The following is a 17609-nucleotide window of genomic DNA, read 5'->3' as shown; positions in this document are numbered from 1 at the left end:
GGGAGTGGCTCCGGGCTCAAGGCGGTCCGGTGAGGAAGAGGACCAGGACGGGGTGGCGACGGCAGTAGGGCGGCGCCGGCGACGGACGCCGTCGTAGAGGTCGCGGGGCAGCGCGGGATCGGGGCGATCCCGATCCAAATCGTGGGGGGAAGGAGGAGGCGCCAGGGAGAGTGGGGGGGGATCGGGGGGAGTGGGTTAGCGGTTAGGGTTCGGTTTGGGTTGGCCAGGGGTATAGGCCAGGGAGAGGGCCGGTTGGGCCAAGTAGGCTGGTTGGGTGGGATGGGCCGAGGCCCATGGGGAGCCGGGGAGTTTTTCTTTTGTTTTCTTTTTTCTTTTTTTTCTTTTCTTTTTTAATTTTATTTCCCTAATTGTTTTAGTTTTGTAAAACATATAGTTAGCACCTAAATTACTAATAGTAATTATACCACTGCCACAATTATTCTTGTAGTTATAAAAAGTAGTTTTTAATAATTTAATTATTTAAGAGACGTTTAAATAATTGTTTCAGCGACTGTTCATATCATCTAGTGCATTTAAACATTGTATGTTAATTTGGATTTACCACCATAATCATCTATGATTTATTTGCTACACTTTGAACATTTTAGATTTGACTTTTTCAAAAAAATTACCGTTTGACTAGATTTTGAATTTGAATTCAAAAAGAGATTTGAATTATCGTGAAACTAACAACAGTAATCGCGATGACGTGGCATCATTAATAGATAGTTACTGTAGCTTAACTATCCGGGCGTTACAAAGTGGGATGCGGTGGGACTCCCACAGACAGTCCCGCCTGTAGCCGGACAAGGACACTTGTATTTCGTGTCAAACTTTGACTAATAATTCTAGTCAACAAAATATGAATTATATGTCATAAAAAACATATCCTCGGAAGGTTCTTTGAAATGCGCATCCAGTAAAATACTTTTTATGACATATAACTCATTTTTTGGTAAATTAATAATCAAAGTTAGACATAAAATTATAAAGTGACCATATATAAGGGAATGAATGGAGTATTAAGAACACCAGAAGGGAAAATTGGAAGATTGCATCTTCCCCTGTAACCCCATGCACGTTGTCGGGAGCCAACCACCAGAGTCCGCCAGAGTTTTCACATCTCGGCACCACCCCGTCTCATCATCACACGGCATGTTGTTGGCCGACGCCCGCCTCGCAACCGACGGCCCGGTGCGACACCACCTCTGAGATTTGTATCCAAGAGCGTGATTGTGACACAAACACAGTCGCTATGGCGGGCCATGTCTCGGTAGTGGTTTCTTTTCCCATGACTTGCATGTGCATCTCTTCTGAGAGTGGGGTTCAGGACCTTGTTCATTTTTACGTCCTTCGTCACCTCCAGAGTTTTAGCTCGGATGACATATTTGTCATCAAGGAGTCTTGTCACCACAACTCCTTTGACCGAAGGGAGGACTTATTTTTTTAGGGGGCGGAGGGAGGACTTGGGCCCACCCGGGAACAACTTTCTGGTCGATCAACCATGCTTAAATCTCTCCAAGACAAGCACGCTTAACTTTAGAGTTCTTTGTGAATGAGTTCCCGGAGAAGAAGGAATTCCTTGTTAATATGAGTAGCCTATCATTCCTATTAAGTCAGACTCTCACATACACCCTCCACTCAAAGGAACTGACGTCCTCGTCGGCCCGTCAGGAACTTTCCCTCTTGGCACACGTATGTGCGTAGAGTCCGACCGGCACATGTGACATGCCATGTGCCATAATGGGACACACGCGCCATGCGCTACATGCTCGCGCACCTGACCTGCACATGTCCATGTAACTACAAGGGTCGGCTCTGATACCAATTGTAACATCGTGGTCATAGCCACCGTATCCCGGCCGTTACGCCTGGCGGGATCTACACTATCCTTACAGACCAATACTAGTCTTGTCTGCGCACTTTGTCCTTACTCGTGCGCACCCGGGAGCAACTTCCCGGCCGTAGCTCCAAATCAAACATGCTTAACTTTGGATTTCTTTGCGAATGAGCTCCGAAAAAGAAGGATATCCTTGTTGATATGAGTAGTCTATCATTCCTATTAACCCGGGCTCTCATACAGTGCTACCACTCTACTCTAGCCACCACTAGGTGTAGGAAATATTCTAAATTTTGGTAGCACCTCCTTTGTTTAGAAGGACATCCATGCCGTACAAACGATGAAAAATGAATCTAGGAAACAAGGTAATAAATCCAGAGAGACCAAAGGCTCACCCTAAGCAAGAGAGTCTCATACTATGGCAACTAAAGATAATCCAAGTATTATGTGATATACATGTCTAATGTTTTTTGTAATGTAGGATAGCACACCCACATACACTCTATCACTATGAGCACCTACGAGATATTGAGTCGGCACAACATCTTGAAATTGAAAAAGTCATCGCATGCGCCTTCGTAATGACTCTCACTGAATACGCATTGTCGCAAGGCCTGAAATAAATCCAGAAAAATGTGACCACTAGTGCCAAGTCTAGGAGTTGAACCCTATTGGGTTGGTTCCAACATAAGGAACCTAACCATCTGAGTTTAGCTCAGTTCGCGATGAGACCACACATTGATCTACAAGGCAATCAGTTAATACTTGAACACGCATGCCTAAACCCCTTCCATATCTATCTCTAACCTAAGGGCTTTAAAAACTTTTTCAAGCCTCCTTTCTATGGAACCCCAATTGTTCATGCTTCTTATGGTGCTTTGGTTTCTTCACTATCATCACGGTGCAATGCGCGTTGTGAGTGCAGTAATCGCTCACGCTCCCAAGGACGGCCCTGCAAGAAATCAGTTTAATTAGGTAGAATTCTATCCATTATAAATAAAACAATAATGGTGATACATTATTGATGGTTGCTACTTGATCGTTGTTTCGGTTAATCGCCATAGTTGCATCTATGCTGAACAATTTTCATTCTTATTACAAGCATGGTCAATGGTTGTCCATGACCATGGGTTGCATCCAAACCAAACTCTCCATGTCTCCAATTCAAACATTGTTTGATAAAATTTAACAGGATATTGATTGCCACAACCCCGCTGGTCATGCACAGTTATTAGATTATTTTATTACTATAATGTTTTTTAGCACGTTGACATATTGCATTGTCACAAGTTAGGTATATGAATTGTTGATGCAGAGGCCGGGGTAATAAATCTTCTATTTTCTTGAAAAAGTTTATTTTCCTTCCAAAATAATTGATGTTCTATGATTATCCTATGTCAAACTTTAGGAAAAATGGCATGAAGTATCTTTTTTTTGGGTGATAGGAAAATGGTTATGAATCTAACGAAGCAAATTTTGTGTTGTAGATGTTGACATATTTCTTTTACAGATTTGGTCAAATTCAACCAAGTTTGACTAAGAAAAAACCCAGAACTTCAGTTATTTTGAAAGGACAGAAGCGTGAGCACCAAAGTTAGAAAGGCAAACCAACCTCTTGAAAGCGCCGTAGCCATGGCTGCCCATAACCAGCATGTCTGCATGATGCCTCTCAACTGCCTCGCACAGCACATTCCTCGCGTCGCCCTCTTTCACTTCATAGCTGACATCGGCCACCTACATACATATAGCGACGATGTATCAATACTTATAGCTTATGCTATATGGCGATCAATGAAGCAATGCCTCCTCGATCTGTCAAAGCACGCCGCATACATGTGAGCAGTGCTCCTTGGCCTTGTCGATGACTCTGGCGGAGGCGCGCTTGAGGTCGAGCTCCACCCTCGGGAGAAGCTCCGCCATGCCTATGCCGGCGATGCCGATGACGGAGGCGGCAGGGGGCTTGGCGCTGACCACGATGAGGTGGTACTGCTGCGGCTGGCCGGGGGCGAAGAAATGGTGGATCGTCCACTCCAGCGCGTAGTAGCTGTGCTCGCTCTCGTCGATCCCCAGCACCATCGCCGGCTTCCCGCTCGCCGCCGCTTTCCCGTTGGCTCCTGACTCCGTCGCCACCGCCGGTGCAGTCGACGTCTCTGCCCTTTCCGCTGCCATCAGGGCCTCTCCCTCCGCCGCCATGTTCCCTCGAGCCAGTTATTACCTAGTGACCTGAACTTGGTTGGTTTTGATGATGAACAAGTAAAGAAGGGAAGCAGCTGATGAAGCGGACGGTTTATACCTCTGAGAAATGGGGCTAGCGGCTGGGAGGAGGACCCGGAGCGCGGGAAGCGCGCAGGTTGCCTCCGTGTCCTGTGGCTATCAAATTTTGTTCCTTTTTTATGAGTCCCCTTTTTGCAAGGAGAAAAATCTGAACAGAAGAAGCATACATTCACAAATTACATACAGTTCCACAAGAACTGAACACACGTGTCCACTGCAAGGAACTTGCAGTCTTGATTACATATACATACAGCGTTCATGCATCTGCATCACAAATAACACTGTTCTGATGAGGCACATCAGTTATTCACATTCTCAATCAATAATCCACATGTAGCATGTAGGATTATTATGGGCTACTCGCAGGAGTTCACTAGTCTGAAGTTGTGAACTGCGACAATCCATTTATTCACAAAGATGCGCAAACTGGCAGGGCACACGAAAGCTCAAATACCAATCACTGGGTTCAGCGAAGAGTCAAGGCTGGGCATTGCTCAGTGCTTGTGCTTTGGTTTCTTCACAACCATCACGGTGCAGTGCGCGTGGTGGGTGCAGTAATCGCTCACACTTCCAAGAACAGCCCTGCAGCAAGGTTCAGGAAAGTTGATAACACAGGTGAGCAATGATGGGCAATTCAAAGTAAAACAGGGAAGGTACGTGTTTTAGGCTTAGAGAGAGTGGTGTTGAGTAACCTGATTGTATTAGGAAATATAGGATAAAGTAGAAATATTCTGGCTTGTCTTGTGCTTCAAGTAGAACATGTATTCCTATATATATACCCACGAGGCTCAAGCAATACAACGATCATTATATTCCATCAATTCTTTCTCTCCCTTCTAACATGGTATCTATCACAAGTCGATTCTAAACCCTAGCCGCCGCCGCTTCACACTTGCGCGCCGCCCCCGGGGCAGTCGGTCTCCATAACCGTCGCCAGGGGCCGCGTGTTGGAAATATGCCCTAGAGGCAATAATAAATTGATTATTATTATATTTCCTTATTCATGATAATCGTTTATTATCCATGCTAGAATTGTATTGATAGGAAACTCAGATACATGTGTGGATACATAGACAACACCATGTCCCTAGTAAGCCTCTAGTTGACTAGCTCGTTGATCAATAGATGGTTGCGGTTTCCTGACCATGGACATTGGATGTCGTTGATAATCGGATCACATCATTAGGAGAATGATGTGATGGACAAGACCCAATCCTAAGCCTAGCACAAAGATCGTGTAGTTCGTATGCTAAAGCTTTTCTAAATGTCAAGTATCATTTTCTTAGACCATGAGATTGTGCAACTCCCGGATACCGTAGGAATACTTTGGGTGTGCCAAACGTCACAACGTAACTAGGTGGCTATAAAGGTACACTACAGGTATCTCCGAAAGTGTCTGTTGGGTTGGCACGAATCGAGACTGGGATTTGTCACTCCGTGTAAACGGAGAGGTATCTCTGGGCCCACTCGTTAGGACATCATCATAATGTGCACAATGTGACCAAGGAGTTGATCACGGGATGATGTGTTACGGAACGAGTAAAAGAGACTTGCCGGTAACGAGATTGAACAAGGTATCGGGATACCGACGATCGAATCTCGGGCAAGTACAATACCGCTAGACAAAGGAAATTGTATACGGGATTGATCGAATCCTCGACATTGTGGTTCATCCGATGAGATCATAGTGGAACATGTCGGAACCAACATGGGTATCCAGATCCCGCTGTTGGTTGTTGACCGGAGAACGTCTCGGTCATGTCTGCATGGTTCCCGAACCCGTAGGGTATACACACTTAAGGTTCGATGACGCTAGGGTTATAGGGAATAGATATACGTGGTTATCGAATGTTGTTCGGAGTTTCGGATGAGATTCCGGACGTCACGAGGAGTTCCGCAATGGTCCGAAGGTAAAGATTTATATACGGGAAGTCCTGTTTTGGTCGCCGGAAAAGTTTCGGGGTTTATCGGTAACGTACCGGGACCACCGGGATGGTCCCAGGGGTCCATCAAGTGGGGCCACCAGCCCCGGAGGGCTGCATGAGCCAAGTGTGGGAGGGGACCAGCCCCAGGTGGGCTGGTGCGCCCCCCCACCAAGGCCCAAGGCGCAAGGGAGAGGGAAGGGGGCAAACCCTAGGGCAGATGGGCCCTAAGGCCCACCCCGGGTGCGCCTTCCCTCTCTCCCCCCTTGGCCGCCCCCCTTAGATGGGATCTAAGCTGGCCGCCACCCCTAGGGGTGGAAACCTAGTTGGGGGCGCAGCCCCTCCCCTCCCCCTATATATACTTGAGGTTTGGGCTGCCCAACACACACGAGTTCCTCTCCTTCTTGGCGCAGCCCTACCCCTCTCCCTCCTCGTCTCTTGCGGTGCTTGGCGAAGCCCTGCTGGAGTACCATGCTCCACCACCACCACGCCGTTGTGCTGCTGTTGGATGGAGTCTTCCTCAACCTCTCCCTCTCTCCTTGCTGGATCAAGGCATGGGAGACGTCACCGGGCTGTACGTGTGTTGAACGCAGAGGTGCCGTCCGTTCGGCACTAGGATCTCCGGTGATTTGGATCACGACGAGTACGACTCCTTCAACCCCGTTCTCTTGAACGCTTCCGCTTAGCGATCTACAAGGGTATGTAGATGCACTCTCCTTCCCCTCGTTGCTGGTTTCTCCATAGATAGATCTTGGTGACACGTAGGAAAATTTTGAATTTCTGCTACATTCACCAACAGTGACATCATGAGCTAGGTTTATTGCGTAGATTCTATGCACGAGTAGAACACAAAGTAGTTGTGGGCGTTGATTTTGTTCAATATGCTTACCGTTACTAGTCCAATCTTAATTCGGCGGCATTGTGGGATGAAGCGGCCCGGACCGACCTTACACGTACTCTTACGTGAGACTGGTTTCACCGACTGACATGCACTAGTTGCATAAGGTGGCTAGCGGATGTCTGTCTCTCCCACTTTAGTCGGATCGGATTCGATGAAAAGGGTCCTTATGAAGGGTAAATAGCAATTGGCATATCACGTTATGGTTTTTGCGTAGGTAAGAAACGTTCTTGCTAGAAACCCATAGCAGCCACGTAAAACATGCAAACAACAATTAGAGGACGTCTAACTTGTTTTTGCAGGGTATGCTATGTGATGTGATATGGCCAAAGGATGTGATGAATGATATATGTGATGTATGAGATGATCATGTTCTTGTAATAGAAATCACGACTTGCATGTCGATGAGTATGACAGCTGGCAGGAGCCATAGGAGTTGTCTTAATTTATTTATGACCTGCGTGTCAACATAAACGTCGTGTAATTACTTTACTTTATTGCTAACCGTTAGCTATAGTAGTAGAAGTAATAGTTGGCGAGACAACTTCATGAAGACACGATGATGAAGATCATGGTGTCATGCCGATGACGATGATGATCAAGGAGCCCCGAAGACGGAGATCAAAAGGAGCAATATGATATTGGCCATATCATGTCACTATTTGATTGCATGTGATGTTTATCATGTTTATACATCTTATTTGCTTAGAACGACGGTAGTAAATAAGATGATCTCTCATTAAAATTTCAAGAAAGTGTCCCCCCTAACTGTGCACCGTTGCGAAAGTTCGTCATTTCGAAGCACCATGTGATGATCGGGTGTGATAGATTCTTATGTTCACATACAACGGGTGTAAGACAGATTTACACACGCGAAACACTTAGGTTGACTTGACGAGCCTAGCATGTACAGACATGGCCTCGGAACACAAGAGACCGAAAGGTCGAGCATGAGTCGTATGGTAGATATGATCAACATGAAGATGTTCACCGATGATGATTAGTCCGTCTCACGTGATGATCGGACACGGCCTAGTTGACTCGGATCATGTAATCACTTAGATGACTAGAGGGATGTCTATCTGAGTGGGAGTTCATAAGATGAACTTAATTATCCTGAACATAGTCAAAAAGTCTTCACAAATTATGTCGTAGCTCGCGCTTCAGTTCTACTGTTTATATATGTTCCTAGAGAAAATTTGGTTGAAAGTTGATAGTAGCAATTATGCGGACTAGGTCCATAAACTGAGGATTGTCCTCATTGCTTCATAGAAGGCTTATGTCCTTAATGCACCGCTCAGTGTGCTGAACCTCGAACGTCGTCTGTGGATGTTGCGAACATCTGACATACACATTTTGATAACTACGTGATAGTTCAGTTAAACGGTTTAGAATTGAGGCACCGAAGACGTTTTGAAACGTCGCGAAACATATGAGATGTTTCAAGGGCTGAAATTGGGATTTCAGGCTCGTGCCCACGTCAAGAGGTATAAGACCTCCGACGATTTTCTTAGCCCACAAACTAAGGGAGAAAAGCTCAATTGTTGAGCTTGTGCTCAGATTGTCTGAGTACAACAATCATTTGAATCGAGTGGGAGTTGATATTCCAGATGAGATAGTGATGTTTCTCCGAAGTCATTACCACCAAGCTGCTAGAGCTTCGTGATGAACTATAATATATCAGGGACATATATGATGATCCTTGAGATATTCGCGATGTTCGTAGAAATCAAGAATGAGCATCAATTGTTGATGGTTGGTGAAACCACTAGTTTCAAGAAGGGCAAGGGCAAGAAAGGGATACTTCATGGAACAATAAATCAGTTGTTGTTCTAGTGAAGAAACCCAAAGTTGAACCCAAGCCTGAGACTAAGTGCTTCTATAATAAAGGGAACAACCACTGGAGCAGAATTACCCTAGATACTTGGTAGATGAGAAAGCTGGCAAAGTTGATAGAAGTATATTGGATATACATTGTGTTAATGTGTACTTTACTAGTACTCCTAGTAGCACCAGGGTATTAGATACCGGTTCGGTTGCTAAGTGTTAGTAACTCGAAACAAAAGACTAAGAAATAAACGGAGACTAGCTGAAAGGTGAGATGACGATATGTGTTGGAAGTATTTCCAAGGTTGATCAAATATCATACGCTCCCTCTACCATCGAGATTGGTGCTTGCGTTGAGCATAGACATGATTGGATTATGTCTATCGCAATACGGTTATTCATTTAAGGAGAATAAGGGTTACTTTGTTTATTTGAATAATACCTTCAATGGTCTTGCACCTAAAATGAATGGTTTATTGAATCTCGATCGTAGTGATACACATGTTCATGCCAAAAGATAGTAATGATAGTACCACCTACTTGTGGCACTGCCATGTAAGTCATATCGGTATAAAACGCATGAAGAAGCTCCATGTAGATGGATCCTTGGGCTTACTCGTTTTTGAAAAGTTTGAGACATGCGAACCATGTCTATTGGTGTATATGCATGAAGAAACTCCATGCAAATGGACCATTTGGACTCACTTGATTTTGAATCACTTGAGACATGCAAATCAGACCACATGGGCAAGATGACTGAAAGCCTCATTTTCAGTAAAATGGAACTAGAAAGCAACTTGTTGGAAGTAATACATTTTGATGTGTGCAGTCCAATGAGTGCTGAGGCATGTAGTGGATATCGTTATGTTCTTACTTCACAGATGATTTGAGTAGATGTTGAGTATATTTACTTGATGAATCACGAGTCTGAATTATTGAAAGGTTCAAGTAATTTCAGGATGAAGTTGAAAGATCGCCGTGACAAGAGGATAAAATATCTATGATATGATCATAGAGATGAATATCTGAATTACGAGTTTGGCACAGAATTAAGACATTGTGGAAATTGTTTCACAACTAATACAGCCTGGAACACCATAGTGTGATGGTGTGTCCGAACATCATAACTGCACCCTATTGGATATGATGCATACCATGATGTCTCTTATCGAATTACCATGATAATTTATGGGTTAGGCATTAGAGACAACCGCATTCACCTTAAATAGGGCACCACGTAATTCCGATGAGATGACACCGTATGACTGTGGTTTAGAGAAACCTAAGCTGTCATTTCTTAAAAATTTGGGGCTGCGACGCTTATGTGAAAAAGTTTCAGGCTGATAAGCTCAAACCCAAAGCGGATAAATGCATCTTCATAGGACACCCAAAACAGTTGGGTATACCTCCTGTCTCAGATCTGAAAGCAATAAGGGATTGTTTCTAGAATCGGATCCTTTCTCGAGGAAAAGTTTCTCTCGAAAGAATTGAGTGGGAGGATGGTGGAGACTTGATGAGATTATTGAACCGTCTCTTCAACTAGTGTGTGGCAGGGCACAGGAAGTTGTTCCTGTGGCACCTACACCAATTGAAGTGGAAGCTTATGATAGTGATCATGGAACTTCAGATCAAGTCACTAACAAACCTCGTGGGATGACAAGGATGCGTACTACTTCAGAGTGGTACGTAATCCTGTCTTGAAAGTCATGTTGCTAGACAACAATGAACCTACGAGCTATGGAGAAGCGATGGTGGGCCCGGATTCCGATAAATGGCTCGAGGCCATAAAATCCGAGAGAGGATCCATGTATGAAAACAAAATGTAGACTTTGACAGAACGGCTCGATGGTCGTAAGGCTATTGAGTATAGATGGATTTTAAAGGAAGACGGACAATGATGGTAAGTATCACCATTAAGAAAGCTCGACTTGTCGTTAAGATTTTTCCGACAAGTTCAAGGAGTTGACTATGATGAGACTTTCTCACTCGTAGCGATGCTAAGAGTCTGTTGAAATTATATTAGCGATTACTACATTATTTATGAAATCTTGCAGATAGGATGTCAAAACATTGTTTCCTCGACGATTTTCTTGAGGAAAGGTTGTATGTGATACAACCGAAAGTTTTTGTCAATCCTGAAAGATGCTAATAAGTATGCAAAGCTCCAGCAATCCTTCTAAGGACTGGAGTAAGCATCTCGGAGTTGGAATGTATGCTTTGATGAGATGACCAAAGATTTTGGGTGTATACAAAGTTTATAAGAAACTTGTATTTCCAAAGAAGTGAGTGGGAGCACTATAGAATTTCCGATGAGTATGTGTTGTTAACATGTTGTTGATCGGAAATGATGTAGAATTTTTAGAAAGCATGCAGAGTTATTTGAAAAGTGTTTTTCAATGAAAAGTCTGGATTAAGCTACTTGAACGTTGAGCATCAAGATCTATAAGAATAGATCAAAACGCTTAATGGTACTTTCAAATGAGCACATACCTTGACATGATTTTGAAGGTGTTCAAGATGGATCAGTCAAAGAAGGAATTCTTGCCTGAGTTGTAAGGTATGAAGTTAAGACTTAAAGCTCGACCATGGCAGAAGAAAGAGAAAGGACGAATGTCGTCCCCTATGCTTTTGTCATAGGCTCTATACGGTATGCCATGCTGAGTACCGCACCTGATGTGTGCCTTGCCACATGTCTGGCAAGAGGGTACAAAGGTGATCCAGGAGTGGATCACTAGATAGCGGTCAAAAATTGTCTTTGGAGTAATAAGGACATGTTTCTTGATTATGGAGGTGATAAAGAGTTCGGCATAAAGGGTTACAACGATGCAAGCTTTAACACCTATCCGAATGACTCTGAGTAGCAAACCGGATACGTATAGTGGAGTAACCATTTGGAATAGCTCCAAGTGGAGCATAGAAGCAGCATTTATAAGATGACATAGAAACTTGCGAAGTACATACGGATCTGAATGTTGCAGACCCGTTGACTAAAATCTTTCTCACAAGCAAAACATGATCAAACCCAGAACTCATTGAGTCTTAATCACATGATGATGTGAACTAGTTTAGTGACACTAGTAAACTCTTGGATGTTGATCACATGGCGATGTGACCTGTGAGTGTTAGTCACATGGCAATGTGAACTAGATTATTGACTCTAGTGCAAGTGGGAGACTGTTGGAAATATGCCCTAGAGGCAATAATAAATTGATTATTATTATATTTCCTTATTCATGATAATCGTTTATTATCCATGCTAGAATTGTATTGATAGGAAACTCAGATACATGTGTGGATACATAGACAACACCATGTCCCTAGTAAGCCTCTAGTTGACTAGCTCGTTGATCAATAGATGGTTGCGGTTTCCTGACCATGGACATTGGATGTCGTTGATAATCGGATCACATCATTAGGAGAATGATGTGATGGACAAGACCCAATCCTAAGCCTAGCACAAAGATCGTGTAGTTCGTATGCTAAAGCTTTTCTAAATGTCAAGTATCATTTTCTTAGACCATGAGATTGTGCAACTCCCGGATACCGTAGGAATACTTTGGGTGTGCCAAACGTCACAACGTAACTAGGTGGCTATAAAGGTACACTACAGGTATCTCCGAAAGTGTCTGTTGGGTTGGCACGAATCGAGACTGGGATTTGTCACTCCGTGTAAACGGAGAGGTATCTCTGGGCCCACTCGTTAGGACATCATCATAATGTGCACAATGTGACCAAGGAGTTGATCACGGGATGATGTGTTACGGAACGAGTAAAAGAGACTTGCCGGTAACGAGATTGAACAAGGTATCGGGATACCGACGATCGAATCTCGGGCAAGTACAATACCGCTAGACAAAGGAAATTGTATACGGGATTGATCGAATCCTCGACATTGTGGTTCATCCGATGAGATCATAGTGGAACATGTCGGAACCAACATGGGTATCCAGATCCCGCTGTTGGTTGTTGACCGGAGAACGTCTCGGTCATGTCTGCATGGTTCCCGAACACGTAGGATATACACACTTAAGGTTCGATGACGCTAGGGTTATAGGGAATAGATATACGTGGTTATCGAATGTTGTTCGGAGTTTCGGATGAGATTCCGGACGTCACGAGGAGTTCCGGAATGGTCCGAAGGTAAAGATTTATATACGGGAAGTCATGTTTTGGTCGCCGGAAAAGTTTCAGGGTTTATCGGTAATGTACCGGGACCACCGGGATGGTCCCAAGGGTCCATCAAGTGGGGCCACCAGCCCCGGAGGGCTGCATGAGCCAAGTGTGGGAGGGGACCAGCCCCAGGTGGGCTGGTGCGCCCCCCACCAAGGCCCAAGGCGCAAGGGAGAGGGAAGGGGGGCAAACCCTAGGGCAGATGGGCCCTAAGGCCCACCCCAGGTGCGCCTCCCCTCTCTCCTTCCTTGGCCGCCCCCCTTAGATGGGATCTAGGCTGGCCGCCACCTCTAGGGGTGGAAACCTAGTTGGGGGCGCAGCCCCTCCCCTCCCCCTATATATACTTGAGGTTTGGGCTGTCCAACACACACGAGTTCCTCTCCTTCTTGGCGCAGCCCTATCCCTCTCCCTCCTCGTCTCTTGCGGTGCTTGGCGAAGCCCTGCTGGAGTACCACGCTCCTCCACCACCACCACGACGTTGTGCTGCTGCTGGATGGAGTCTTCCTCAACCTCTCCCTCTCTCCTTGCTAGATCAAGGCATGAGAGACGTCACCGGGCTGTATGTGTGTTGAACGCGGAGGTGCTGTCCATTCGGCACTAGGATCTCCGGTGATTTAGATCACGACGAGTACGACTCCTTCAACCTCGTTCTCTTAAACGCTTCCGCTTAGCGATCTACAAGGGTATGTAGATGCACTCTCCTTCCCCTCGTTGTTGGTTTCTCCATAGATAGATCTTGGTGACACGTAGGAAAATTTTAAATTTCTGCTAAGTTCCCCAACATAGGATAAAGTAGAAATATTCTGACTTGTCTTGTACTTTAAGTAGAACATGTACTCCTATATATATACCCACGAGGCTCAAGCAATACAACGATCATCATATTCCATCAATTATTTCTCTCCCTTCTAACATGGTATCTATCGCAAGTCGATTCTAAACCCTAGCCGCCGCCGCTTCACACTTGCGCGCCGCCCCCGGGGCAGTCGGTCTCCATAATCGTCGCCAGGGGCCGCGGCGCCCGTACCTAGGTTTCGTCCGCCGGCCATGTTGGCCGGCTGCCCTAGAGAGTCTTTTCGTGAGCCCTTGCTTCAGGTTTTTCGCTCTCTTGCCAGTCGTTTTGATCAACATTTTTCTTTTTGGTTTTTCGATATCTTGATTGGTTTACATCGCCCACCGCCCGTCGACCCCGCACGCCTCTACTCCAACACCGACGTGATCGACCGGCTTCTTCATCAACCCGGTGGCCTCGCGCGTCGTCCGTGCGTCTGCCCGTCGGTCGCCCTGACCTGGCGGCCTCGCGCGTCTGCCCGCCGGTCACTCTGACCCGGTGGCCACGCGTCATGTGGCTGCCCTTCAACACCGCCGTTCGCGCACCAGCCGGCCCGTCGATCTACGCCGACCGTCACCGTCTTGCTCCGACCGGGACTCCTGCATCACCTCGACCCGACGGCCTCGCGCCATGCGACGGCCAATCATAGCTGCCCTGCAGCCCGCCGTCGCCGGCTTCATCTAGAGCTCCGTCGCCACCCCATCTCCACCGAGCGGCGTCCCCGACCTCGTGCGCGATCGTATTGATCACCCGCCCGCCACCGCGATCCGCCTCAGCTACGCAGTGCGACCGACCTGGCCGTCGGTTGCGCGTGTCTTCGCAGGCCCCGTGAAGATCGTCCCCGAGTTTAGCGTGCCTCTCCACCGATCGAGCATCGGGCTGCCGCTGTGTCGCCCCGTCGGGCCACAACGTCGCCGCCCCATGGTTCTTCTCGTGGCTGCATCGACACGCGTGCTGCCGCTGCGTCGCCCCTTTGGGCTGTAGTGCCGCGGCCCGCGGTCTAACGCCGCCTCGAGTACGTCCGTTTCAGCCCGTTTCCGTGGTAGCACCGACCCTCGCACTGCCGCTGCGTCGCCCCATTGGGCCATAGCGAGCGTGGCACGCGGTCTCCGCCATCGCCCAAGGCCGTCCCCGTGGCTGCACCGACTGGCGCACCACCGTTGCGTCGGCCCTTCGGGCCACAGCGCCATGGCCCGCGGTCCCAGCTGCCGCCCCAAGGTCTTCCCGCCGTCACCCCGACCTGCCTGCCGCCACTGAGTCACCCCTTCGGGCCGTAGCGTCGCGGCCCGCAGTCCACTCCGCCGTCACGCGCGTCGATCTCCCGTGGTATGCGTCGCGCCATCTTCCTTGATGCGGGAACGCCACCGTCCGCGCCGTTCTTCGTCACGCTGTTGGGTTCCTCGCCTCCTTCGAGCATCGCCGTCACGCTCCTAACCTAGCAGCCGCCGCCGTCAGGCCGCCGCAGCTGCTCTTCTTCGGCCGCCGCCGCGACTACCCCCGTAGCCGCCGCCGCTGCCCGTCCAACCCCTTCGTCTTCGTCTAACACTAGCCCATCGCCAGCGTCGCCGTCATCTACCCCGACCACTTCGTCTACTCCGACAACCGCGGGCGACATCAGCCCCGCGCCGATTGACGCTGCACCCGTCGTCGAGTCCTTCTCTGCTGGCTTTTTCGATTTCTTCGACATGGCGTACAGCTCGTGCAGGTCTCAATCTACACATGCTCGATGCTGGCAACACCGAAGCATGCCTTCGTCCACGACGTGTCCCCGGGCCTGGCAAGCCTTGTGCGGCGCTTCATCAACTTCGTCTTCGTCCGTCTACGCATGCCCGGTGCTGCCGACATTGGTGCATGCCTTCGTCTATGATATGTCCCCGGGCTTGACAACCCCGGCGCGACGCATCGTCAACAACGTCTTCTCCCCGAGGCACCACTACTGCGCCCATGACTAACTCGGCGCCTCTTTGCGCCCGCGGCTCCACGACGACTTCCTCGACACCGGCTACCCCGACTCGACATCGACCACAGCATTCTTCGCACGGCTACCTCGACCATGGCTCCACCACCCACGCTCTCGGATACCTCGACAACGGCACAAAGGGCTACCGCCTTGCTTGAGCAACCTCGTCGGTCGCCACTCCAGACACGACTCCGCGATGCGTCGACCGTTACGACTGTGGGGGCTTGTCCGTCGGCTTGCCTTTGGATTCTTCTTCAGTCTCACCATCTGCGTCGCTACCATTGTGACTGCGGGGAGATGTTGAGTAACGTGATTGTATTAGGAAACATATGATAAACTAGGAATATTCTAGCTTGTCTTGTACTCCAAGTAGATCATATACTCCTATATATATACCCACGAGGCTCAAGCAATACAACGATCATCATATTCCACCAATTCTCTCTCTCCCTTCTAACAAGTGGCAATTGTGGACAGCACCGACCAGGTGCCATTAATCCAAACTGCAAGCAGGGGAGAACAGAGCACAAGTAGCAAATGTTGCAATACCTTTTGATTGCTCCATAGCCATGGTTGCCCACAACCAACATCTCTGCGTGATGCCTTTCTACCGCCTCGCAGAGGACGTTCCTGGCATCCCCCTCCACCACTTCAAAGACAGCATCACTCACCTACAGCAAAATCATCAACAATCTTATAATGAGCAAAAATGGTTCACTGTCCTCGCTCTAAGCATAATCTCTAACTGACAACCAATTCTCAGGACGAGCCCGGCTTAAATTTGGTCCGACTAGACTTTTCATCCGCGGGGAAATTAGACGTTAAGCTAGCTTAAGAGCTCCCTTGATGTAGGGTAAGTGTGATTCGTATTACAAACTCCTTTATATTAGGTATAATAATTGTTAGACAAAAAACTGTAGGCATAATATAGACGTGGTTTAAATTAAAGCAATGTTCAAGATCCTACGCGTCCTTCTTCTTTTGACGGGATCATACGCGTCCAGCGTCCTTCTAGTCTTGACGTGACACCGATTTTAGCAATATTCAAGTCTAGTAGTATTATATTGTACTACTACGACCAGAGCAGTACAGAAATCTACCTGCGCGCAGAGCTCCTTGGCCTTGTCGATGACGCGCAGCGAGCTTCGCTTCAGGTCCGCCTCAACGAACGGCAGCACGTCCGCGGCACCTTATTACAAGTAAAAATCGACCGATAAATCTCCGTACAAATCCGATCGAGCGCGATCCCCAATTCTGGAAACGCGTGGGAGGGAAGAGGGTGCGCACCTGGTCCGGCGAGGCCGACGGCGGACGCGGCGGTGGGCTTGGCCGTGACGACGACGAGGCGGTACTGCTGCTGCTGGCCCGGGGAGAAGAAGTGGAGGAGCGTCCACTGCAGCGCGTAGTAGCTGTGCTCGCTCTCGTCCACCCCGACCACCATCGTCATCTTGCCCTCTCCGCCCGCCGCCGGCCCTGAAGCCGCCGTCGCCCCCGTTTCCTCCGCCATGGCTCCGCCAAAGCTTGGGCTTCTCTCCTGCAACACGCTACACAGTCCTCGCGGTCTCTCGACGGGTCTGGAATGGAAGCGCAGCGGCGTGTACTCCTCATGAACCTTGCGATAATAACGTGCTTGACGGGCGCTCTGACGGGTGGGACCAGCATTGCAGAGCGCGCGCCGGTGGGCCCGGTGGCTACCTTACGTGATCTGATTCGACGGCCTGGCACGTCAGTTGAGCCTCCTGTCCTGTGGGATGCGATCGTCCTGCAGTGCCCGGTGCATTGTATTTCGCCGGCTTTGTCTGTCATTATGTCAAAGCTGTGGTGCCAGCTGCTCATCGGCAACTTGGGCTTAGTCGCCCGTTGGCAAATCATTAGGGCATCTTCAA

General features: G+C 48.0%; 2 protein-coding genes across 3 annotated transcripts; both read right to left on the bottom strand.

Annotated features, from left to right (window-relative positions):
• Window positions 1-2392: 2392 nt before the first annotated feature.
• Window positions 2393-4371, bottom strand: LOC123102608 (universal stress protein PHOS34). Of its 2 annotated transcripts, XM_044524010.1 has the most exons (4): window positions 4134-4371; window positions 3674-4055; window positions 3453-3574; window positions 2393-2792 (listed from the first exon to the last, which is right to left on the bottom strand). In XM_044524010.1, the coding sequence occupies exons 2-4, from the start codon at window positions 4031-4033 to the stop codon at window positions 2669-2671; spliced, it is 606 nt and encodes a 201-aa protein (XP_044379945.1). In that variant the 5' UTR covers window positions 4034-4055; window positions 4134-4371; the 3' UTR covers window positions 2393-2668. The 2 variants fall into 2 exon arrangements, with proteins under 2 accessions (XP_044379945.1, XP_044379944.1); XM_044524009.1 differs by lacking the exon at window positions 4134-4371 and having other exon boundaries at window positions 3674-4113.
• Window positions 4264-17324, bottom strand: LOC123102609 (universal stress protein PHOS34). The gene is made up of 4 exons (XM_044524011.1): window positions 17011-17324; window positions 16824-16912; window positions 16273-16394; window positions 4264-4696 (listed from the first exon to the last, which is right to left on the bottom strand). The coding sequence occupies exons 1-4, from the start codon at window positions 17228-17230 to the stop codon at window positions 4609-4611; spliced, it is 519 nt and encodes a 172-aa protein (XP_044379946.1). The 5' UTR covers window positions 17231-17324; the 3' UTR covers window positions 4264-4608.
• Window positions 17325-17609: the final 285 nt, after the last annotated feature.

The sequence above is a fragment of the Triticum aestivum genome, chromosome 5A, assembly GCF_018294505.1.
Source record: "Triticum aestivum cultivar Chinese Spring chromosome 5A, IWGSC CS RefSeq v2.1, whole genome shotgun sequence".
In the NCBI taxonomy this organism is placed as follows: domain Eukaryota; kingdom Viridiplantae; phylum Streptophyta; class Magnoliopsida; order Poales; family Poaceae; genus Triticum; species Triticum aestivum.
The sequence above is the reverse complement of the archived record's forward strand: the minus strand, read 5'-3'. Positions and strand labels throughout refer to the sequence as shown.

Bases quoted from the DNA above. Each gene is read 5' to 3' on its own strand.
- LOC123102608 (XM_044524010.1), bottom strand. From the start codon at position 4,033: ATGGCGGCGGAGGGAGAGGCCCTGATGGCAGCGGAAAGGGCAGAGACG. The intron at 3,575-3,673 runs GTATGCGGCGTG...ATATGTATGTAG, and splicing joins CCAAGGAGCACTGCTCACAT to GTGGCCGATGTCAGCTATGA. The intron at 2,793-3,452 runs GTTGGTTTGCCT...GATTTCTTGCAG, and splicing joins GGCTACGGCGCTTTCAAGAG to GGCCGTCCTTGGGAGCGTGA.
- LOC123102609 (XM_044524011.1), bottom strand. From the start codon at position 17,230: ATGGCGGAGGAAACGGGGGCGACGGCGGCTTCAGGGCCGGCGGCGGGC. The intron at 16,913-17,010 runs GTGCGCACCCTC...ACTTGTAATAAG, and splicing joins CGTCGGCCTCGCCGGACCAG to GTGCCGCGGACGTGCTGCCG. The intron at 16,395-16,823 runs GTAGATTTCTGT...ATTTTGCTGTAG, and splicing joins CCAAGGAGCTCTGCGCGCAG to GTGAGTGATGCTGTCTTTGA.